The sequence below is a fragment of the Hylobates moloch genome, unplaced genomic scaffold (genome assembly GCF_009828535.3).
Source record: "Hylobates moloch isolate HMO894 unplaced genomic scaffold, HMol_V3 SCAFFOLD_1, whole genome shotgun sequence".
NCBI lineage: Eukaryota > Metazoa > Chordata > Mammalia > Primates > Hylobatidae > Hylobates > Hylobates moloch.
In genome coordinates, this window is record NW_026652276.1 from 72,922,557 (window position 1) to 72,947,456 (window position 24,900).

The window sequence follows — 24,900 nt, forward strand, 5'->3', positions numbered from 1 at the left end:
ACAAGCGTGAGCTACTGCGCCCGGCCTGTTGAGATCTATTTTCATAGCATGGTGAGAACAGTTAATAGTAACGTATTGTACATTTCAAAATTCCTGAGATAGTAAATTTCAAATTTCTGACCACAAAAATAGTATTTGAGGTGACAGCTATGTTAAATAGCTTGATTTAATCATTCTGCATTGTATACATGTATCATAACGTCACGCTGTATACCATAAATATATACAATAATTTCTCAATTATAATATTTTCAAATTAAAATTTTAAATTCCAAATACGGCAACAGTTGTTTTCAGCTGACTCTTCAAAAAACCTACTTCTGGCTGGGCATGGTGGCTCATGCCTGTAATCCTAGCACTCTGGGAGGCCGAGGCGGGCGGATCATGAGGTCAGAAGACCGAGACCATCCTGGCTAACATGGTGAAACCCCATCTCTACTAAAAATACAAAAAGAAATTAGCTGGGCGTCGTGGCAGGCGCCTGTAGTCCTAGCTACTAGGGAGGCTGAGGCAGGAGAATCGCGTGAACCAGGGAGGTGGAGCTTGCAGTGAGCCGAGAACGCACCACTGCACTCCAGCCTGGGCGACAGCACGAGACTCCATCTCAAAAACAAACAAACAAACAAACAAACAAAACCCTACTTCCTAACTACTTACACAAAATTGATTTCAGTGTTTCTTTTACAAGCATCTAAATATCCTTCAGGTAAAATGAAATAGTACTAAAAGCAAAAGCCACAATGCAAGTTAAGAATCATAATGGATGAAAAGGAATTACAAAGAGTAATAACACTTTCAACTTGGGCCATTTCTGGTTAATTAGTTTAGATTATGCAGTTTGCTTATTATTATGTAGAATGATTTCCCAAACTTTTTCACTGACCTTTACTTGGGGGTATGGTGTGATGTAACCTTATCAATTAGTCATTTAACTTACTAGTATAATATTAAGGTTAAAAACCAAATTTCATAGCTCATACCTGTAATCCCAGCACTTTGGGAGGTCGAGTTAGAAGGATTGCTTGAACCAGAAATTTGAGACCCGCCTGGGCAACATAGCGAGACCTTGTGTCCACCAAAAATACAAAAATTAGCCAGGTGTGGCAATGCACACCTGTAGTCCCAGCTATTTGGAAGGCTGAGGTGCAAGGATTGCCTGAACCCAGGAGTTCAAGGTTGCAGTGAACTATGACTGTACCACTGCACTCCAGCCTGGCAACAGAGCAAGATACTGTCTCAAAGAAACAAAACAACACCAGAAATAACTCCAGAATATTTTATTCATAAAAACCTAAGGTAAGAAAATGCTGCTTTGTTTTTTATTTGAGACCCACAGATTTTACACCAATAAATTTCACTTGAAATGTTGAAAATGAAGGAAATTCTGAAATCACCATCAAAATAAGATTTGAAATAAATAACAGAAGTATTCCTAAAATGGTCTTTAGACAATTTCATTTCACATTATGGGTCGCATCTCCTGAACTGTTTCTAAGTTTAACATCTCCTTTCTAATAAAAGTGCCAAAATTACTTTCAGAATAAGGACACTGAAATGGGACCCTGTCACCATAGAAATGAATCTCTAGTGTTCCTCTTCACTTGTCTCCTGAGTACAAGATTCACCAGCTGCTTCCTCTATTGTGCTGTTTGTTCTGTATTGCCAGGCAATCTGCCTCCTGCCATTTCTTCTCATACAACTACTTACCGCCATGTTGTCACAACTCTGTTCTTGTGTTTCTGTGTACTACGTAACATAGCAATCCTCTCATCTCTTAGTTTCATTATTGGTACGCTAAGCTTGTGGGAGTTATGTATATCCTACTTCTCAAGGTCATTGCCAAAATCTTGATTTTTCACACAAAAAACTTGCAACCTCCGGCATAAATGGGTTAACAACTGCAGTGAACTCTGAAGAGCATGATCTGAGGTCACGTCAGCTCCTGAAAAACTAGGAAATATCTTAATCAAGGTACTGGTCTGTGTTCTATCCTCCACTCTGACTTTTGACAGCCCTTCTCTTTGCTGAGCCTCTACAGGGGATGCAGCTTTTATTAGCTTCCAGTGTTCCATCTCTGCATCTGCTGGAAAGTTTTTCTCCTTGATTTTTTTTTTTTGAGACAGAGTCTCGCTCTGTCACCCAGGCTGGAGCGCAGTGGCGCGATCTCGGCTCACTGCAAGCTCCGCCTCCCGGGTTCACGCCATTCTCCTGCCTCAGCCTCTCCGAGTAGCTGGGACTACAGGCGCCCGCCACCACGCCCGGCTAATTTTTTGTATTTTTAGTAGAGACGGGGTTTCACCGTGTTAGCCAGGATGGTCTCGATCTCCTGACCTTGTGATCCGCCCACCTCGGCCTCCCAAAGTGCTGGGATTACAAGCGTGAGCCACCGTGCCCGGCCTCTCCTTGACTTTGAATTTTCTCTGGCACACTCAAATAGTCACAAAAAGAAGGATCTCCAATCTCAAAATTGCAAAGAGAGAAAGGCCCAGGAAGATTGATTGCTCAGACTCACCAAGACCATATATAGATGGACCAAGACAGTCAGATTTCTTCAGAAGTCTTTTGTTTTCTTTCAGGAAGTTAAAAAAAACAGGTGTAAATCTCTCATACAAGGTTTTAAATATAATAATGATAAATACCACAGTGTTACAATGCTTTTTGACTGTTCCCAATTAATTATTTTAAGGAGGCCATCAAACTTACTAAGTGGATGTAAGATACAGCTCTGCTTATATATAAGATGCATGACAAAATCTACTCTGACCAATGTTCTGAATGGTAACTGAAGGATTATGGAATAACAGGGGCCCAAGTGTGTGTTTTTAAACTAAAGATCTTTTCCTCTTTTCACAGTGTGATCCAGAACAGAGTAGCCATTGGAAGTCTGGCTCAAAACACATCTGACCTTTTAGAAACTCCTGGGCAGATACATCTTAATAAAGGGCCAAATCTCAGATTGCTGAAACTGATAAGGGCAAGGTGTGCTAGGTTAGCATGAGTTTGAGGGACATACAGTTGGATGTTACATCAATTTTTAGCACAACTTCCTGGCCCCAATGGCATGGGCAAAACCATCATTTATTTCTTCAGATGACAATACATTATAAAGAAGTAATATATAAAGAGCTACATTCATTTACTTCCTCCTTTAGGCAAATATTCAAGTACTGCCCTTTTCATACCAAAAGAATCTTTACAACAAATTTATTAGACAGTCTATGATTACTGTTTATGGTTTAAAATGCAAACTTTTTTTTTTGTATTTTTAGTAGAGACAGGGTTTCACCATGTTGGCCAGGCTGGTCTCGACCTCCTGACCTCAAGTGATCCGTCCACCTCGGCCTCCCAAAGTGTTGGGATTACAGGCGTGAGCCAGCGCCTGGCCAAAAACTCTTTTATTACCTCAATCTCTTTCTGAATATATAAACCACACAGCATCCTTAACTTTATTTACTTATATATTTTTTAGAGACGGGGCCTTGTTCTGTCACCCAGGCTACAGCCTCGAACTCCTGGGCTCAAGTGATCCTCCTGCCTCAGCCTCCCAAGTAGCAGGGACTACAGACGGTTAATTAAAAAAAAAAAAAAAAAAAATTTTTTTTTTTTTTTTGGTAGAGAAGAGTCCCACAATGTTGCCCAGGCTGGTCGGAAACTCCTGGGCTCAAGCGATCCTCCTGCTTCAGTCTCACGAAGTGCTGGGATTACAGGTGTCAGCCACCGTACCTGGCCACTTAACTTTTATAAGGAGGCAACAGATCCTAACACAAGCGTCCTTAAAGACTAAAATATGTAAAAAAAAAAAAAAAAATTAGTTGTGAAGTAGAGAATAAATGATGAAGATTTTCTAGATGACTTGGGAAGAATAATGCCTTAAGCTAAAATATTCCTACTGTACTAAAAACACTCTAAAGTTTAAACATCAGTAGGTTCAGGGTTTAGAGTAACAAACATCATTACACATTATTATTTTTTTTTTTTAGTATTTTTTAATGTAAATAATTGCACTTGTAGAATCTTACTCAAAGATTCTCAACATGTTGTTTTTTACTGAATCTTCAAGAAAAAAGGCATACATTACACTTGTTGTTTGTAAATAAGGATAGCCAGTCTCATGTACATCTAGAAATCCCAGGAGCTGAAGCACACACTTGCAATAATTTATTGCAATAATTTACCTGCAAATATTTATTTGACATCACATGGAAGAAAATAAAATTAGCAGACTCAAAATGGAATGCAGACAAAAAAAATTTTTTTAAATAATCATTTTGCCTTCTCTATGCCCATCTCGGGTGTTTTAAAATTAAAACAAAACAAAATGTACCTATTTATAAATATTATAGAGGACATCAGTATACCTAAAAGACGAGATGAGAATGATCTACTTAGGGCAATTCTTAAGAAATTTTAAGGACATTTAAACTTTAATGAGTCAGTAACATATAACAGAAAAAGCTCTAATTCTTGAACTTGGGTTTGAGGTCTCTTTTCCTGACACAGTAAAGAACTTAATCTTCTTGACTATCTTTGTCTGTAAAATAGGGATATATAATACTATAGAGTTACTGTGAGAATCAGAAAGCATTATAGATGACTCTCACATGTGCTAACTCTAAGAAACTAGATTACTGATATTATTATTCCCTAGATTAGTAAGAACAGAGTGAGTTTAAGGTTTTACTGCTTTCTATACAGGTTTGAAGGTAATCTCACTCCATTACTTTTAGAATGTCAAGCCCATTATCTGTAATAAAATAGTATCAGCCATATATTTCAAATATAAAGACTTAAAATATTTAAAGTTCTTACCATTTCAGACAATATATCAAATTGGTCATGTTAGCATCAAATGTTCTGGTCTAAGTAAGTTTCTCAAACATGTAGGATGCTTCTGAATCTAAGTAGTGCTTAAATAAAAAATAGCTTATTCCCTTAAAGTTTCCTAATCTATCTTCCTCTCTTGAATTGCCATCTAGCCCCAGAGTCTCTTCCTCTAGAGTATTTATTTACTAGGTTATTTAGACAGCCACAGTTAAAAAAACAAACAAAAAACAACAACAAAAAAAACTCAGTGGAAGCAAAAGGGCAGATTATTGCAAATTAATAACCAGAAAAAGTTAAATGACTTCATGGTAAATGAACAAAATGAGAAGTAGGATAAAACAGTTAAAAAAACAAAATTGCCAAGAACACATAATGGGGAAAGGACAGTCTCTTCAATAAACGGTGCTGGAAAAACTAGATATCCACATGTAAAAAAATAAAATCAGACTCTTATAATGCATATAAAAATCAACTAAAAATGGCTTAATGACTTAAACATAAGACTTGCAACTGTAAAACCACTAAAAGAAAACACACGGAAAAAGCTCCATGACATTGGTTTGGGCAATGATTTTTCTGGATATGACCCCAAAACCACAGGCAACAAAAACCAAAAATAGACAAAAGGGATTACATCAAACTAAGAGGGTTCTGCACAGCCAAAGAAACAATCAACAGAGTGAAGATACAACCTCTGGAATGGGAGAAAATATCTGCAAACCATACATCTGACAATGGGTTAATATCCAAAATATATAAGGAATGCAAACAACTCATCAGCAAGAAAACAACCTGATTTAAAAATGGGAAAAGAGCCTAAAGAGATATTTCTCAAATGAAGACATACAAATGGCCAATAGGCATATGGCAAAAATGCTCAGTGTCATTAAACATCAAAGGAATGCAAATTAAAACTACATTGAGATAGCACTTCACACCTGTTACAATGGCTATTATAAAAAAACAAAGAACAAAAACAAGGGAGAGGATGTGAAGAAAAGGACACTCTTGTAAACTGTTGGTGGGAATGTAAATCAGTACAGCCATTATCAGAAAACCGAATGAAGGCTCCTCAAAAAATCAAAAATAGAGGGCATTACATAATGGTAAAGGGATCAATGCAATAAGAAGAGCTAACTATCCTAAATATATATGCACCAATACAGGAGCACCCAGATTCATAAAGCAAGTTCTTAGAGACCTACAAAGAGACATAGACTCCCACACAATAATAGTGGGAGACTTTAACACCCCACTGTCAATATTAGATCAACGAGACAGAAAATTAACAAGGATATTCAGGACTTGAACTCAGCTCTGGACCAAGTAGACCTAATAGACATGTACAGAACTCTCCACCCCAAATCAACAGAATATACATTCTTCTCAGTACCACATCACACTTATTCAAAAATTGACCACATTATTGGAAGTAAAACATTTCTCAGCAAATGCAAAAGAATGGAAATCATAACAAACAGTCTCTCAGGCCACAGCGTAATCAAATTAGAACTCAGGATTAAGAAACTCATTCAAAAACCACACAACTACATGGAAACTAAACAACCTGCTCCTGAATGACTACCAGATAAATAATGAAATTAAGGTAGAAATAAAGAAGTTATTTGAAACCAATGAGAATGAAGACACAACGTACCAGAATCTCTGGGACACATTTAAAGCAGTGTGTAGAGGGAAATTTATAGCACTAAGTGCCCACAGGAGAAAGCGGGAAAGATCTAAAATGGACACCCTAACATCACAATTAAAAGAACTAGAGAAGCAAGAGCAAACAAATTTCAAAAGCTAGCAGAAGACGAGAAATACCTAAGATCAGAGCAGAACCGAAGGAAATAAGAGAAACAAAAAACCGTTCAAAAAAAAAAAAAAAAAAATCAATGAATCCAGGAGCTGGTTTTTTGAAAAGATTAACAAAATAGATTCTGGCTAGATGTCTGCTAGCCAGACAAAGAAGAAAAGAGGGAAGAATCAAATAGACACAATAAAAAATGATAAAGGGGAGATCACCACTGATCCCATAGAAATACAAACTACCATCAGAGAATACTATAAACACCTCTACACAAATACACTAGAAAGTCTAGAAGAAACAGATAAATTCCTAGACACACACACCCTTCCAAGACTAAACCAGGAAGAAGTCGAATCCCTGAATAGACCAATAAAGAGTGCTAAAATTGAGGCAGTAATTAATAGACTACCAACCAAAAAAAGCCCAGGACCAGATGGATTCACAGCCGAATTCTACCAGAGGTACAAAGAGGAGCTGGTACCATTCCTTCTGAAACTATTCCAAACAATAGAAAAAGGGGGACTCCTCCCTCACTCATTTTATGAGGCCAGCATCATCCTGATACCAAAGCCTGGCAGAGACACAACAAAAAAAGAAAATTTCAGGCCAATATCCCTGATGAATATTGATGGGAAAATCCTCAATAAAATACTGGCAAACCGAAGCCAGAGCACATCAGAAAGCTTATCCACCACGATTAAGTCGGCTTCACCTCTGGGATGCAAGAATAGTTCAACATACATAAATCAATAAACGTAATCCATCACATAAACAGAACCAGTGACAAAAACCACATGATTATCTCAACAGATGTGTAAAAGGCTTTCGATAAAATTCAACAGCCCTTCATGCTAAAAACTCTCAATAAACTAGGTATTGAGGGAACATATCTCAAAGTAATAAGAGCTATTTATGACAAACTCACAGCTAATACATACCGAATGGACAAAAGCTGGAAGCGTTCCCTTTGAAAACGGCACAAGACAAGGATGCCCTCTCTCACCTCTTCTATTCAACGTAGTATTGAAAGTTCTGGCCAGGGCAATCAGGCAAGAGAAAGAAATAAAGGGTATTCACATAGGAAGACAGGAAGCCAAACAGTCTCTGTTTGCAGATGACATGATTGTATCTTTGGAAAACCCCATCGTCTCAGCCCAAAATCTCCTTAAGCTGATAAGCAAATTCAGCAAAGTCTCAGGATACAAAATCAATGTGCAAAAATCACAAGCATTCCTATACACCAATTACAGACAAACAGAGAGCCAAATCATGAGTGAACTCCCACTCACAATTGCTACAAAGAGAATAAAATACCTAGGAACACAACTTACATGGGATGTGAAGGACCTCTTCAAGGAGAACACAAACCACTGCTCAAGGAAAGAAGAGAGGACACAAATGGAAAAACATTCCATGCTCATGTACAGGGAGAATCAATATCATGAAAATGGCCATACTGCCCAAAGTAATTTATAGATTCAATGCTATCTCCATCAAGCTACAATTGACTTTCTTCACAGAATCAGAAAATAACTGCTTTAAATTTCATATGTAACCAAAAAAGAGCCTGTATAGCCAAGACAATCCTAAGGAAAAAGAACAAAGCTGGAGGCATCACGCTACCTGACTTCAAACTATACTGCAAGGCTACAGTAACCAAAACAGCATGGTACTGGTACCAAAATGGATATATAGACCAATGGAACAGAACAGAGGCCTCAGAAATAAGGCCACACATCTACAACCATCTGATCTTTGACAAACCTGACAAAAACAAGAAATAGGGAAAGGATTCCTATTTAGTAAATGGTGTTGGGAAAACTGGCTAGCCATATGCAGAAAACTGAAACTGGACCCCTTCCTTACACCTTATACAAAAATTAACTCAAGAGATAGATTAAAGACTTAAACATAAGACCTAAAACCATAAAAACCCTAGAAGAAAACCTAGGCAATACCATTCAGGACATAGGCATGGGCAAAGACTTCATGACTAAAACACCAAAAGCAATGGCAACAAAAGCCAAAATTGACAAATGGGATTTAATTAAACTAAAGAGCTTCTGCACTTTAAAGATAGCAGTTTAAAGATAGCAAAAGAAACTATCATCAGAGTGAACAGGCAACCTACAGAATGGGAGAACATTTTTGGTATCTATCCATCTGACAAAGGGCTAATATCCAGAATCTACAAAGAACTTAAACAAATTTACAAGAAAAAAACAAACCACCCCATCAAAAAGTGGGCAAAGGATACGAACAGACACTTCTCAAAAGAAGACATTTATGTGGCCAACAAACACGAAAAGAAAAAAGCTCAACATCACTGGTCATTAGAGAAAAGCAAATCAAAACCAAAATGAGATACCATCTCACGCCAGTTAGAATGGCAATCATTAAAAAGTCAGGAAACAACAGATGCTGGAGAGGATGTGGAGAAACAGGAACACTGTTACACTGTTGGTGGGAGTGTAAATTAGCTCAACCATTGTGGAAGACAGTGTGGCGATTCCTCAAGGATCTAGAACCAGAAATACCATTTGGCACAGCAATCCCATTACTGGATATATATCCAAAAGATTATAAATCATTCTATAAAGACACATACACACATATGTTTACTGCAGCACTATTCAAAATAGCAAAGACTTGGAACCAACCCATATGCCCATCAATGATAGACAGGATAAAGAAAATGTGGCACATATACACCATGGAATACTATGCAGCCATAAAAAAGGATGGGTTCATATCCTTTTCAGGGACATGGATTAAGCTGGAAATCATCATTCTCAGCAAACTAACACAGGAACAGAAAACCAAACACTGCATGTTCTCACTCAAAAGTGGAAGTTGAACAATGAGAACACATGTACACACGGAGAGGAACATCACACACCAGGGTCTATCTGTGGGTGGGGGGTCTAGGGGAGGAATAGCATTAGCAGAAATACCTAATGTAGATGACGGGCTGATAGGTTCAGCAAATCACCATGGCACGTGTATACCTATGTAATAAACCGGCATGTTCTGCACATGTATCCCAGAACTTAAAGTATAATAATAAAAATAAAATTAAAAATAGAACTTCCATATGATCCAGAAATCCCACTACTGGGTATATATCCAAAGGAAATGAGATCAGTGTGTTGAAGAGATATCTGCACTCTCATGTTCACTGCTGCATTATTCACAATAGCTAAGATACTGAATTGACCTGTTTCCACCAATAGATGAACGGATTTTTTAAAAATGTGGTTTATATACACAATGGAATACTATTCAGCCTGTCATCTGGAGCAACATGAATGAACCCAGAGGAAGTTATGTTATATGAAATAAGCCAGGCACAAAAGGACGAATACCATATGATCTCACTTACATGTGGAATCTAAAAACGTTGAAGTCACAGAAGTAGAAAGAAGAATGGTGGTTCCCATGGGATTAGAGAAGGAAATGTGTTGGACAAATGTTGGTAAAGGATATAAAATTTCAGTTAGCTCAGAGGAATGAGTTCAAGAATTCTACTGTATAACATGATGACTATAGCTAATAACAAAGTACTGTATTATTGAAAATCACTGGCCGGGTGCAGTGGCTCACACCAGTAATCACAGCACTTTGGGAGGCCGAGGCAGGCGGATCACAAGGTCAGGAGTTCGAGACCAGCCTGACCAATATGGTGAAACCCCGTCTCCACTAAAAATACAAAAGTTAGCTAGGTGTGGTGGTGGGCGCTTGTAGTCCCAGCTACTTGGGAGGCTAAGGCAGGAGAATTGCTTGAACCCGGGAATCGGAGGTTGCAATGAGCCAAGATCATGCCACTGCACTCCAGCCTGGGTGACAGAGTGAGACGCTGTCTCAAAAAACAAAACAAAACAAAAAACCACTAAGATTTTAAGCGTTCTTCTCACCACAAAAAGGGGTAATTATGAGGCAATAAATGTTAATTAGCTCAATTTAGCCATTCCACAACATATACATACTTCAAAACATCATATTGTTCACAGTAAGAATACACAAGTTTTGTCAACTTAAAAAAGTAAAAAATAAAAGCATAGAAATACATTTTAAAACAAAAAGCTCATTTTTATATCAGCTTGAGTATGAATTTCATGTCAACTACTTAGAGTGTCTCTGCTTATTTTGTATGTGTAAGTATTCTCAGAAATATGTACTTCATTTTTACCTTTAGATTTGGGAATCAGCTCTCCACAACTGAGTATCCGTACCTCCGCAAACGGTTTGCTAGCTGCATCTGTTTTCTGGTTTTCAATCTCTCTTACAACTTCTTGACCAGAGATTACTTGTCCAAAAACAACATGATGCCTAAAGTGTCAAGCAAAAAATTATTAAATAAAAGCTTCTTATTTCAAGGTTAATTTAAAACAGGTTGTAAAATAAATAAAATAATCTTTACCCATCTAAATGAGGAGTTGGTTTCGTTGTTCTTTCGGAAGTCATCAGATAGAATAATAAAAACAAAGTCAGAGAAAAACAAAGTTAGCATCTCTAAAAAGAAAAAGAAAATAACTGTATTGGAAACAAAGTTGAAAACAAAGACATCAACTGCTATCTTAATATGATCATATTTCCTCAATCTTAAGTAGAACAGAAGGCAAAATGCTTTCCACATAATGTATTTATCAAGCTTGTTCTAATTATAAAAGCAATACCTACTTACTGCTGAAAACTTTTATGTAACTAAAATAGACATTTCAGTGTTATTTCTATCCATTCATGTTTCTTGCACTTGAGTTCTTACTGAATAGTCATAATTGTGTAATGTTCTACATGTAGACATATCAAAATTTATGAAACTATTCCACCAGTGTTTGAGTTTAACAATAATGCTTTTCAATCTTAACATTTTAAACAGTTAAGCACGGGCTATATTCTTATGGTCCTCAGACATATACTGTTGGACTTGAACAGAAATGGTTCATATCGTGTTTAAAAGTTTTTTTTGTTTTTATTTTTTTGGTTTAGAGACAGGGTCTCATGCTGTTGTCCAGGCTGCAGTGCATTGGCACAACCTTGGTTCACTGCATCCTCAACATTCTGGGCTCAAGCTATCCTCCTGCCTCAGCACCCCGAGTAGCTGGGACTACAGGTGCATGCCAGGCTAATTTTTGTATTTTTGTAGAGACAGGTCTCACTATGTTGCCCAGGCTGGTCTCAAACCTGGGTTCAAGCGATCCTCCCACTTTGACCTTTCAAAGTTCTGGGATTACAAGTATGAGTCACTGTGCCCCGATGAGTGTTTACAAGTTTTTTAATTAGCTACAAGAGATCTGGATTAAGAGTTGGGAAAAAAAATTAAAATAAGCATTTTTTGGCAAATGAAGTTATTTTTTAAAAATCCCACCCCCCACCATCAACCTTAAAGCTATGTAGGTAAAAAGGTTGCTACTTGAATATGTACTAAAAACACTGGCATGAAAATTAAAGATTAGCATTTTATAAGATTTGTTATTTTTAAAAAACCTTATCAAAAAGCTATTAGAAATTTGAAAAAAAGAGCATAATTTATGCTAATCTTTGGTTAAAGCATGTACAATACCACTGAAAAAATTATAACATATAGCTGAATTTTTAGGTTTACCTAATTATTAATGACCTGCTATTGTTTCCTCATTGTAACACTATGCTCACTTCAACTCACTAAAATCACCTAGAAATGTAAAAACCTAGGTGTAACTATGTGTATTCATATAACATGTTACAGTCACAATGTATATATATGATTTGCATTTAGATAGAGTTGATCCTCACTTCACTGATAACTTTATTTGCAAGTCTGCCTGCTCGCTAAAACTTATTTGTAATCCCCAAACTAAAAAATTACAGCTTGTGGTGCTTTCATGGTAATTTACAGATACACACAGAGTGGCAAATAAGTGTGCTGGGCAAGGATGTGGAAAAATAATAACTCCTGTACATTGCTAATGGGAATGTAGAATGGTGCAACCACTATGGAACACAGTATGGAAGTTCCTCAAAAAGCTAAACAGAGTATTAGCATATAACCCACCAATTCACTCCTAGGTATATATTCAAAAGAACTAAAAAAAGAAACTCAAATGCCAATGCTCACTGCAGCAGTATTCACAATAGCCAAAATGTGAAAACAAGTCAAATGTCCACTAACAGATGAATCAAAAAATGTGGTATATACATATAGTGGAATATTACACAGTCATAAAAAAAATGGACTTCATGCCGGGTGCAGTGGCTCACGCCTGTAATCCCAGCACTCTGGGAGGCCAAGGCGGGCGGATCACGGGGTCAGGAGATCAAGACCATCCTGGCTAACACGGTGAAACCCTGTCTCTACTAAAAATACAGAAATTAGCCAGGCAGGGTGACGGGCGCCTGTAGTCCCAGCTACTCAGGAGGCTGAGGCAGGAGAATGGCATGAACCCAGGAGGTGCAGCTTGCAGTGAGCCGAGATACTGCACTCCAGGATGGGCAACACAGCAAGACTCTGTCTCAAAAAAAAAAAAAAAAAAAAAAAAAAAATGGAGTTCTGATACATGCTACAATATAAATAAACCTTGGAAACATTTTTTAAGTGAAACAAGCCAGATACAAAAGGACAAAAATTGTGGGATTCCACTTAAATAAAATATCCGGAACAGGCAAATTCATAGAGGTTACCAGGGATTGGCGGAAAGGGGAAATGGTAGAGAGTCTCTGCAACAATGAAACAATTCTGGAAATAGTGGTGATGGCTGTACAACACTGTGAATACACATGACTCACTAGGCCCAGTGGCTCACACCTATAATCCCAGCACTTTGGGAGGCTGAGGTGGTAGAATCACTTGAGCCTAGGAGCTTGAGGCCGCAGTGAGCTATGATTGTGCCACTGCACTCTAGCTTGGGCAACAGAGCAAGACTCTGTCTCAAATAAATAAATAAATAGCTATAAACAAGACTGAATTGTAGGCTTACAAATGGTTCAAATGGCAAATCTTCTATATGTTATAGCACAAAAAAAATTTTTAAGACTGAAGCTCTCTAAAAATTGAAGTTATTTCCTTTAAAAAACAGAACACAGAAGAAGAGTTACCCATGAAATAGGAAGATATAAGGAGTAACCAACATTTAGAGGGAAGATTCTGAGAATATATATATGAAGGACTATATGAACTTAACACAGGAGTTTTGGTTAGCACAGGAAAGATTTTATTTAAAAGAGGAAAATAAATTATAATACTCTGTTGAGAATGTGGTGAAATTAGCATTTACATACTACTGGTGCTACAGTAAACTATCCTTTCCTTTTGAAAATCAACATAACAATATACATGGAAAGGCTTAAAAATGTGTAAATAGTTCATTAAGTAAACTTAAATATTAAAACTGCATCAAATGATAGGCACAACAATGTTCACTGGAGCAGTTTGAAAAACAAAAGGCAAACCAAATGTCCCAAAATAAGATTAATAATGCATAGTACATTCAAACAAGAGATTAACATGTAGCCATTAAAAAGCTAATATTTAGTGATGTGCAGAGATTTATATTATAGCCAAAAGTTGACTACAGAACAACACTCTACAAACATTTTTAATGCACAGAAAGATGCTCTGGGGATGGGATTTTTGTGTGTGTCTTATCTGTGCTTTTTTTTTTTTTTTTTTTTTTTTACAATGAAGAGGTAATTATAAGTTGTTTTATTTATTTGTTTGTTTCTGAGATGGAGTCTTGCTCTGTAGCCTAGGCTGGAGTGTAGTGGCACGACCCTGGCTCACTGCAACCTCCAGCTTTCTGCCTCAGCCTCCTGAGTGGCTGGGATTACAGGCGCCCACAACCACACCCAGCTAATTTTTGTATTTTAGTAGAGACTGGGTTTCACCATGTTGGCCAGGCTGGTCTCGAACACCTGACCTCAAGTGATCCACCCGCCTCGGCTTCCCAAAGTGCTGGGATTACAGGCATGAGCCACTGCACCCAGCCATAAGTCGTTTTGTTTAAAAAGAAAATCAGAGATCCATATTATGGGCAAACGGTTGAATAAACTATGGTATACACAAACAATAGAGTACTATGCAGCTGCAAAAAAGAATAAGAATGATCTTTATAAACTGTTATGGAGTGTTTTAAGGATATACTGCTAAGTGAAGAGTGAAACAGTATACATGGTGTGCCATCTACAGTGTAAGAAAGGGAAAGTGGGAAAATGTATACATGTATTTGTTTATGTTTACAAATGGAAATACAGGAAGATAAACTGGAAATCAGGTTGGTTATTAACATGGATAGATGGAACTGGGGTGAAAAAAACAAGGAAATGGGAATGGAGTGGAAGGGCTGGGTGAGAGAGACACTTCACAGTATTCTTTTTGTTTTGACTTTGGAAATGTTACTATTTCATAAACTTAAAAAATGCAAAAAAAAAAAAAATATCAAAACTAGGTAGGAAGGAGAACAAAATGAAATATAACCAGAAAGGAATAAACCTAACACATTTTGAGTGAATCACAAAGCCAAACCAAAAAAGAACTAATTTAAGTCACTTTTAAACTTGGTGTTTAACTACCTACACTCAGTCTAAAAACAAAAATAAGGATAAAGAAATAGTGAACTCTAGTTAGTTGGTTCCTCTTTACAGCAGTATGAGATGGCAACTGTTCATTCTAGGAATCAATAAAGAGCAGAAATGTTGAAGATAATCAGGCGCCAGATTTCTCACCGTTAAAGAGTTAACAAATATGGAATAGGGAAATGACAGAATAATCCACATGGTGCTGACAGATTAAATTCCTCACAGACCAAGAGATCTCAAGGCTACTGAAGAGAACAAACCTATACCCATAAGACAGGATTAAAAAAATAGGCATTACTGACAACAGGCCTGGTCACAATTTTTTTTGTAGTCGGAATTGGAAATCCTTAGCATTTGGAGGTTACAAATAAATTTTAGCGAGAAGGTGAATTCACAAATACAGAATCTATGAATAGTGAGAACTGACTGCATTTTATTCTTTGTAATTAAGTAATTTATGGAGAAATACTCTGTGTAAACATCTAGTTTCTCACTGAAATCACCCCTCTAAATTTAGCATCAATAGAAGATTCTTGCCTGAGTCAGTCATTACTGTGATGATTACAAAATGGTGATTTTTCTAACTCCACCATTCCTTTTAAATTTATTAGTTGACATTCTAATAAGGGAACAGCTTCCCTTCTCTCTCATTATTTAATCATTTATTTATATCAGTGTAGACTCCTGGTTCCTATTTGACCATAAACTGATATTACTGTTATTTATTTTGATGCTCAAATTATCCTAATTTGGCTAGTGGGAAACCTTTAACCTGGCTCCTGTGTTCTCTTGACAAGTCTCCATTATTTCAAAACATTAGCAGAACAATTTAACTTCCCCTCTATAACAATTTTCCCTCTTCAACAATTTTGGCCAGGTGCCATAGCTCACGTGTGTAAATCCCAGCCTGGAGTCCAGCCTGGGCAACGCAGGCAGACCCCGTCTCTACAAAAAAATTAAAAAATTAGCCAGGTGTGGTGGCACACACCTGTAGTCCCACCTACTCGAAAGGCTGAGGTGGGGAGGATTGCTTAAGCCAAGGAGGTCAAGGCTGTGGTGAGCCATGATTGCACCACTGCACTCACCTGGGTGACAGAGCAAGACCTTGTCTCAAAAACAACAACAAAAAAATCAATTATTTGTTCCCTTTCCTTCAACAATTCCCTCCCTCATAGATTCCTCTCCTATTTATTAGTAATCAATGGCAGGCACACAGAGAAATGACACACCAAAAATGGGATTTTTTTTTTTTTTTCTTTTTCAGACAGAATCTCACTCTGTCACCCAGGCTGGAGTGCAGTGGCGCAATCTCAGCTCACTGTAAGCTCCTCCTCCCGGGTTCACGCCATTCTCCTGCCTCAGCCTCCCGAGTAGCTGGGACTACAGGTGTCCGACACCATGCCCAGCTAATTTTTTTGTATTTTTTAGTAGAGACGGGATTTCACCGTGTTAGCCAGGATGGTCTCGATCTCCTGACCTCGTGATCCGCCCACCTCAGCCTCCCAAAGTGCTGGGATTACAGGCGTGAGCCACCGTGCCCGGCCCAAAAATGGGATGTTTTAAATGATCAGATAATAAATACTTACATGAAGAACTGTGAACCATTTGTATCCTTCCCTCTGTTGGCCATTGACAAGAGAAATTCTTTGTTGTGTTTAACAGCAAAACTCTCGTCTATAGAGAAGTAAAGTTTTCAGTTATAGGTATAACCTCCAAAAAAATTCATTTTCACTTCTATTCACATCTGATGTATTATTTAGTGCCATACACAACTTACTTAGATAACAAAGTTAGGTTATGAAAGAAGAGAATCAAATATGAATCAATTTCCCCTCTCTTTTTTTTGAGACGGAGTCTTGCTCTGTCGCCCAGGCTGGAGTGCAGTGGTGCAATCTCGGCTCACTGTAAGCTCTGCCTCCCAGGTTCATGTCACTCTCCTGCCTCAGCCTCCCCAGTAGCTGGGACTACAGGCGCCCGCCACCATGCCCAGCTAATTTTTGTATTTTTAGTAGAGACGGGGTTTCACCGTGTTAGCCAGGATGGTCTCGATTTCCTGACCTCGTGATCCGCCCGCCTCGGCCTCCCAAAGTGCTGGGATTACAGGCGTGAGTCACCGTGCCCGGCCTCCCCTCTCATCTTTTCAAGATTCAAATATTATTAATTTTCTATTATTTGCTTATAAAACCCAAATATTATCTCAATCCCCTTCCTTTCCATTTATATTTGTCCTTCACAATTTTTGGAAAAGATAACACTTTATTTAAATTAAAAAATGAAACTATCTTTAAAAAGCAAGAAACAGCTGAGCACAGTGGTGTGTGGCTGTAGTCCTAGCTACTCAGGAGATTGAAGCAGGAGGATCACTGGAGCTCAGGAGCTTGAACCTAAAGTGCACTATGATCACACCCATGTAAAGCCACTGCACTCCAGCCTGGGCAACACAGTGAGATGCCATCTCTAAAAAAAAAAAAGTGAGAGAGTCCAGATTAGATTCTTTTACATTTCACCTGTTTCATTTCTGAGCACAGAGAGGCACACATAGTATTATTTAGTCTGGAATCATTAACTTAACCTCTGCCATAGCATCACTTACCACAAAAGGAGGAACTTGTTTTCCAATCTTGAGTTAGAATATTAAGAACAAATCATGTAGAATTTTAAACAAAATTTCATTAAATGTCAAAAGTGAAAGATGAAAAATATTACATTATTTCCACATTAAATATGCTTATAGTTTTCCAAATGGTCTTCACATCAACAAAAAAATTCCCGCAAGAAAACTTAAATTTTTGGAAAATATTATAGTCAAATTTTAGAATATCAAAGATATTTTTAAAAATTTTCATAGAAAAAATGACCTAAAATTTGGATGTTGTAAGAAATATTGCTGAATCTCCTTTAATAAAAGTTAAGATTGATCTACGGAAGTTCCTATTCTAGCATTAAAATTCTAAGAATTAAGTACAGATCATTGAAACCCTTTCAAATCATGTTGTAAAAATGTCCTAAGAAGAAAAAACACCCATCTTTATAAAAAGCAATTTTTTACCAGAAAATTAAACTTCAGATTAGTTGAAGGCAGCTAGACATTAGTACACCCTTTAATGAATAATGTTATTGATTCCATAGAGAATAAAACAGAATAAAAGAGAAAATATTTAAAACATAATATAAATGTAAACATTTTTACCTTCAAAAAATCCTCCATAGATAGATTCCCCTCCTCGTCCATTTCCTAAAAATGAAAAACATACTCTTATAACTCTCAAGACAGTAAGCTCCTCAAAGGTGATACCTAAACAAAATACTTCTTGTAGATTTTCAAATAATTTTGAATTAACAATATTTGAGGATTGCAGCAAATCATAAAAGATATTAATGTCAATAATGACAAGGTCCCAAATTACTTTCTTTCCTCTATGCTATGATAGTAAGAATGTGACAAAGACTATTAAAATATATTAAAAAAAGAACTTTCAGATTCTAATTATGATTATGCAGGTCTTGCAACAGGTTAACATTTTTTTTCAAAGTTTTTTAAAACTACAGTTTTTTTTTTTTTTTTTTGAGACAGAGTCTCGCTGTCGCCCAGGCTGGAGTGCAGTGGCGCGACCTCGGCTCACTGCAGGCTCCGCCCCCTGGGGTTCACGCCATTCTCCTGCCTCAGCCTCCCCAGTAGCTGGGACTACAGGCGCCTGCCACCTCGCCCGGCTAATTTTTTGTATTTTTAGTAGAGACGGGGTTTCACTGTGTTAGCCAGGATGGTCTCGATCTCCTGACCTCGTGATCCGCCCGCCTCGGCCTCCCAAAGTGCTGGGATTACAAGCGTGAGCCACCACGCCCAGCCGAAACTACAGTTTTGATATTTTTACAATAAAAAAATAAAAATTTCATTGTAGTAAGGATTACCACTTGTGACAAAATCAAACACATACACTTGACAGATTACTGAGATGAATGCAGTGTTCTGTTTTGTATCCAGAAGCCTATTTCTGAAATTCATGTGTCAAAGGCAAAATTATTTTCTATGAGCTTCCTTCTTTTTTTTTTTTTTGAGACAGAGTCTCGCTCTGTCATTCAGGCTGGAGTGCAGTGGCGCAGTCTTGGCTCACCGCAACCTCCACCTTTCGGGTTCAAGCAATTCTCCTGCCTCAGCCTCTCGAGTAGCTGGGACTACAGGCACGCGCCATCATGGCCGGCAAATTTTTGTATTTTTAGTAGAGGCAGGATTTCATCATGTTGGCCAGGCTGGTCTCGAACTACTCATCTCATGATCCGCCCACCTTGGCCTCCCAAAGTGCTGGGATTACAGGCGTGAGCCACCACGCCCAACCTATGAGCTTCCCTCTTTTACATATTTCTATGAGTACTTCTAATTGACCAAAGATTAAATGGAGTGAGAGTAACAAGAACATTGGACTAAAACTTCTAGAGGCTTGTCTAACTTTGAGATCTGTGATATTTAACGGAAAATAATACACGATTTTTCCAAATCTCACCTTCACTGAAGTCACCACCTTGAACCATAAAATCCTTGACAACTCTATGAAAGAGACAACTCTTATAATGTAATGGTTTCTGAGTTGATTTCCCGGTCCCCTTTTCACCTATAGAGATAAAAAATTAGGACATTTAATAGAAAGGAAATCAAAGTAGTATGAAAGCAAAATAAATGTAAAATATGCCTCTCTTGAACCTTGCAGACTTAAAAAAAATCATATTTTCATTCCTTTCAGGAATTTTTTTAAAAAATTCATTTAAAAAATCACCCGCATATTTCTGGAGAATGTAGAAATCACTCTCAGATAATATACCATTACAACTAATATTTGGTTTTGGGTTTTTTCTTTTGAGACAGAGTCTAGCTCTGTCACCTAGGCTACAGTGTGGTGGCACGATCTTGGCCCACTGCAACCTCCGCCTCCTGGGTTCAAGTGATTCTCCCGCCTCGGCCTCCCGAGTGGCTGGGATTACAGGCGCCTGCCACCACACCCGGCTAATTTTTTTTTAGTAGAGACGGAATTTCACCATGTTGGCCAGGCTGGTCTCAAAGTTCCTGACCTCAAGTGATCCACCCACCCTGGCCTCCCAAACTGCTGGGATTACAGGCATGAGCCACCACACTTGGCCTCTATTTTTTTAATTGAGACAGGGTCTCACTCTTGTCGCCCAGGCTGGAGTGCAGTGGAGTGATCTTGGCTCACTGCCACCTCCGCCTCCTGGGCTCAAGTGAATCTCCCACCTCAGCCTCCAGAGTAGCTGGGACTACAGGCGCACACCATCATGCCCGGCTGATTTTTTGTTATTTATTTTTTTGAGACGGAGTTTCACTCTTGTTGCCCAGGCTGGAGAGCAATGGCACGATCTCGGCTCACTGCAACCTCCATCTAGGGTTCAAGTGATTCTCCTGCCTCAGCCTCCCGAGTAGCTGGGATTACAGGCACCCACTACCACGCCTGGCTAATTTTTGTATTTTCAGTAGAGATGAGGTTTCACTATGTTTGCCGGGCTGGTCTCAAGCTCCTGACATCAGGTGCTCTGCCTGCCTTGGCCTTCCAAAAAGTGCTGGGATTACAGGCGTGAGCCACCACGCCTGGCCAATTATTTGCATTTTTAGTAGAGACGGGGTTTTACCATGTTGGCCAGGATTGTCTTGAACTCCTGACCTCAAGTGATCCACCCACCTCGGCCTCCCAAAGTGCTGGGATTACAGGTGTGAGCCACCATGCCCAGCCACAATATTTCTTTTCTCTTTTTTTTTTTTAGATGGGAGGCTCACTCTTGTAGCTCAGGCTGGAGTGCAATGGCACGATCTCGACTCACCGCAACCTCTGCCTCTCAGGTTCAAGCGATTCTCCTGCCTCGGCCTCCCAAGTAGCTGGGACTACAGGCGTGCGCCACCACATCCGGCTAATTTTTATATTTTTAGTAGAGACGGGGTTTCACCATCTTGGCCAGGCTCATCTCGGACTCCTGACCTCGTGATCCACCCCCCTCGGCCTCCCAGAGTGCTGGGATTACAGGCATGAGCCACCATGCCCGGCCACCCAGCCATAACATAATATTTCTAAGAATTACTTCCATGCCCTAGTCACTGCTGTGTAATCTTCATGTTAAAAGAAGTAATATGCATGGAGCAATCTAAAATAGAGTAAATAAAAAATTAAAGCAAGCTATGCCAGGTGTGGTAGCTCACACCTGTATCCCAGCTGAGGACGCTTATGTGTAAGGACTGATGAACCCAGGAGTTCTAGTCCAGTTGGACAACGTTGCAAGATCCTGTCTCTTTAAACAACAACAACAAAAAAACAAAACAAAACAAAAAAAAGCAAGCAAGCAAACAAGCAAGCCATAGTCAACTGAGACTACTGTAAGGGCAGTTGAAAACGTGAACAAACCTGTACAAAGACAACGAAAGTTCTCGCATGTTTTGGGGCACACATCAGAAAATAATTCAAAGACAACTCTTCCAGCTGAAAAAGAAGGTAGTTGATTAAATTTCTTTACTAATTTAAAATATTAAACACCCATTTATAAATGTCAACTAATATTCTTACCAGGTTGATTGTTAATGGCAATGTCAAAAAAACATCGAGGACGTTGAACCTTTATTCCCATGGCTCCAATACTTAATCTATGAGTAAAATACAGTTTCAGACAAGCAGACTAAAATAGCAAAGATCTTTCACAAATTTCTGGAAAAAAATTCTGTGAAACGAAATTAGAAAGTTTGAATTTATTTTGATATTTATTTCTATGAGGTAAATCACATGGATTATTAGTGCTTTCTTTTTAGAGATTAGATTGCATTTTGTGAAGCAACTAGAAAAGACTTGAAAGTTAAGCCTTAACCATTATTACGTAATCAACTTTCTATTTATCAACCGGAATATAGATTAATAGCCCAAACAGAAAATTGTATTTACTCTGTATGATTAGTGAACTCAACAAGCAGATTACCTTCAAATGAAGAAAAGACCAAAAAAAAACAAGGACAACTGATCCCTGTGCTCCTAGAAAACAAAAATGAGAGTTCTGATTAAAATGTGAGATTTTTAAGAAGCAAAAATCATGTAAGAAGAAAAAGTGGGGTATTTTAACAACAGTATGGTATTGTTAAATAGTGTATGTGGTAGATTTACATTTTGAGTAAAAGCACAACATTCAATTTTACGTATGAGGGTACTTTCTGATTATGAGCAACAGCCTTTACTGATATGTAGTATAGACACAAAAAATACCAAAGAGATACTCTGTATAACAGCTTTATTTCCATAACAGAAAGCTATTACTTAACAGACATTATTTTGATAAGGCATTTATTTTAAGGACTTAAAATGCTGAATTGTAATACTTGGTGGAAGATGATAGGGTAAGGTAAAGCGTAGAAGAAACAAAGGCACTAAGTGTAAATAGTATCCAAAATGATGGACTCAAAAAATGACAGTTTCATATGCTATGTATGCTATGTTATATTTCAATAAAAATTTACTTCATTAAAAATAATTAATATATCTAAGACAAAACTCTTTAATCTTCTAACTCCATTTCCTTGAATACTCAGTAAACATTATCATTGCCCAAGCCAGCTGCTGAGGCTGAAAACCTGGGGGTCATCTTCGGTTCCACTTTCCCTCATACCTCATTATCCAAACCATTAGGAAGGTAATTTGGCTCTAGCTTCAAAAATTATCCCAAAAGTTCTCATTACCTTTACCATTATCATTTCTTATCTAGGCTATTCCAATAGCCTCCTAACTCGTTTCTCTTATTTTACTCCTAATTCTGTACTGCCTCTTCTCCACAAAATAGCCAGGGTGGAATGATTCTTTTAAAACAATCTTATCATATCCTTCTCCTGCCTAAAACTATCTTACCACTCATCTGAAAAGTTTTAGCATGGATTTTAAGGCTCTAGACCAGCACTGCTCAATAAAAACATGAGCCACCCAGGTATAAAATTTTTCAGTAGCCACATTTTGACAAACAAAAACAGGCTAATTTTGGGCTGGGTGCGGTGGCTCACGCTTGTAATCCCAGCACTTTGAGGGGCTGAGGTGGGCGGATCAGGGTCAGGAGTTTGAGACCAGCCTGACCAACATTGTGAAACCCCATCTCTATTAAAAATACAAAAATTAGCTGGCTGCGGTGGTGGGTGCCTGTAATCCCAGCTACTCAGGAGGCTGAGGCAGAAGAATTGCTTGAACCCGGGAGGTAGAGGTTGCAGTGAGCCAAGACTGCACCACTGCACTCCAGCCTGGGGGACAGAGCGAGACTCAGTCTCAAACAATCAAACAAAAAACAGGCTAATTTTAATATATTCTATTTAACTCAGTATGTACAGATTGAATATCCTTTATAGGAAATGCTTGGGACCAGAAGTGTTTCAGATTTTTTTTGAATTTTGGAATATTTGCATACACGAGATATCCTGGGGATGGGACACAGTTTAAACACAAAATTCATTTATATTTCAAACATACCTTATGCATATAGCCTGAATTGTATGTGTAATTTTATAAAATTTAAAAAATAATTTTGTGCATGAAACAAAGTTTGTATTAAGTACTTATGTGTGAAATTTTCAATTGTGATGCTCAAAAAGTTTCCATTTCGTACCTCAGATTTTCAGATTAGTGATGTTCAACTTGTACGTCCAAACTATTACCACTTCAAAATATAATAAACAAAAAATGTTACCGAGATTTTTTTTTTTTTTGTACAAGTCTTTGGAAATCCAGTGTGTATTTTATCCTTGAAGCATATCTCAATTTAGACTAGCCACATTTCAAGTGCTCAAAAAGCACATGTGGCCTGTGGCTACTGTAATTTCAATTATACAGCTCTAAATATTTTCGCTCCTGTTCACCTCTAGACATTTTCCTCAACTTTCATTTCCTAACATCTTCTAATATTTTCCTCACTTTATTTCAACTATATTGGTATCTTGCTTGTTCCCCCCGACTGCCACCCAACAGCCTACTCTTTCATCAGTTCCTTTACATTTGCTGTTCCCTCCACCTGGAATGCTCTCAAACCATCTTCACATGGTTCATCCCCTTGTTGCTCAAGTATCACTTTCTCATAGAGGCCCATTCCTAGTCTACTGTATTCAATAAAGGAGCTCTCATCCTCCTAACACTTTACATCCTCTTATTCTGCTTTATTTTTCTTCCAAGCATTTATTGCTAATTGGTATTCAATTTTATATCCATCGTCTCTCACTAGAATATAAATTCCATGATGTGATAAAACTGAATTTTCAGTCTTACTCCCTTCTCAATTCTTAGTGCTCAAACAGTGCTTGGCATATGACAAGAAATCAGTATTTATTAAATGAATGAATAAATGTGACAGGATAGGCATTAAGTGAGAATGCAAAATTGCAGTAACAATAAAAAAAATGGAAACACTCAAAATATCTTACAATAGGGGAGAAACTGAACAAATTACGGTATAAAATGCTATTTAATGCTATATGGCACTGGCCGGGTGCGGTGGCTCACGCTTGTAATCCCAGCACTTTGGGAGGCTGAGGCGCGCGGATCACGAGCTCAGGAGATCGAGACCATGGTGAAACCCCGTCTCTACTAAAAATACAAAAAAAAAAAATTAGCCGGGCATGGTGGCGGGCGCCTGTAGTCCCAGCTACTGGGAGAGGCTGAAGTAGGAGAATGGCGTGAACCCGGGAGGCGGAGCTTGCAGTGAGC

General features: G+C 38.1%; 1 protein-coding gene across 3 annotated transcripts in view; it reads right to left on the reverse strand.

Annotated features, from left to right (window-relative positions):
- Positions 1-24,900, reverse strand: part of PPIG (peptidylprolyl isomerase G) — a 57,467-nt gene that overhangs the window by 13,204 nt on the left and 19,363 nt on the right. For 2 of the 3 annotated variants that reach the window (XM_032755453.2, XM_032755455.2), the window contains exons 2-9: positions 22,151-22,203; positions 21,748-21,824; positions 21,589-21,663; positions 19,690-19,797; positions 18,381-18,425; positions 16,777-16,864; positions 11,058-11,087; positions 10,827-10,966 (exon numbers count right to left, since the gene is read on the reverse strand). In XM_032755453.2, coding sequence (XP_032611344.1) covers positions 10,827-10,966; positions 11,058-11,087; positions 16,777-16,864; positions 18,381-18,425; positions 19,690-19,797; positions 21,589-21,663; positions 21,748-21,808 — 547 coding nt within the window. In that variant the 5' untranslated portion in view covers positions 21,809-21,824; positions 22,151-22,203. Of the gene's footprint in view, positions 1-10,826; positions 10,967-11,057; positions 11,088-16,776; positions 16,865-18,380; positions 18,426-19,689; positions 19,798-21,588; positions 21,664-21,747; positions 21,899-22,150; positions 22,204-24,900 lie in introns of all 3 variants that reach the window. The other variant, XM_058441297.1, reaches the window with a different exon arrangement.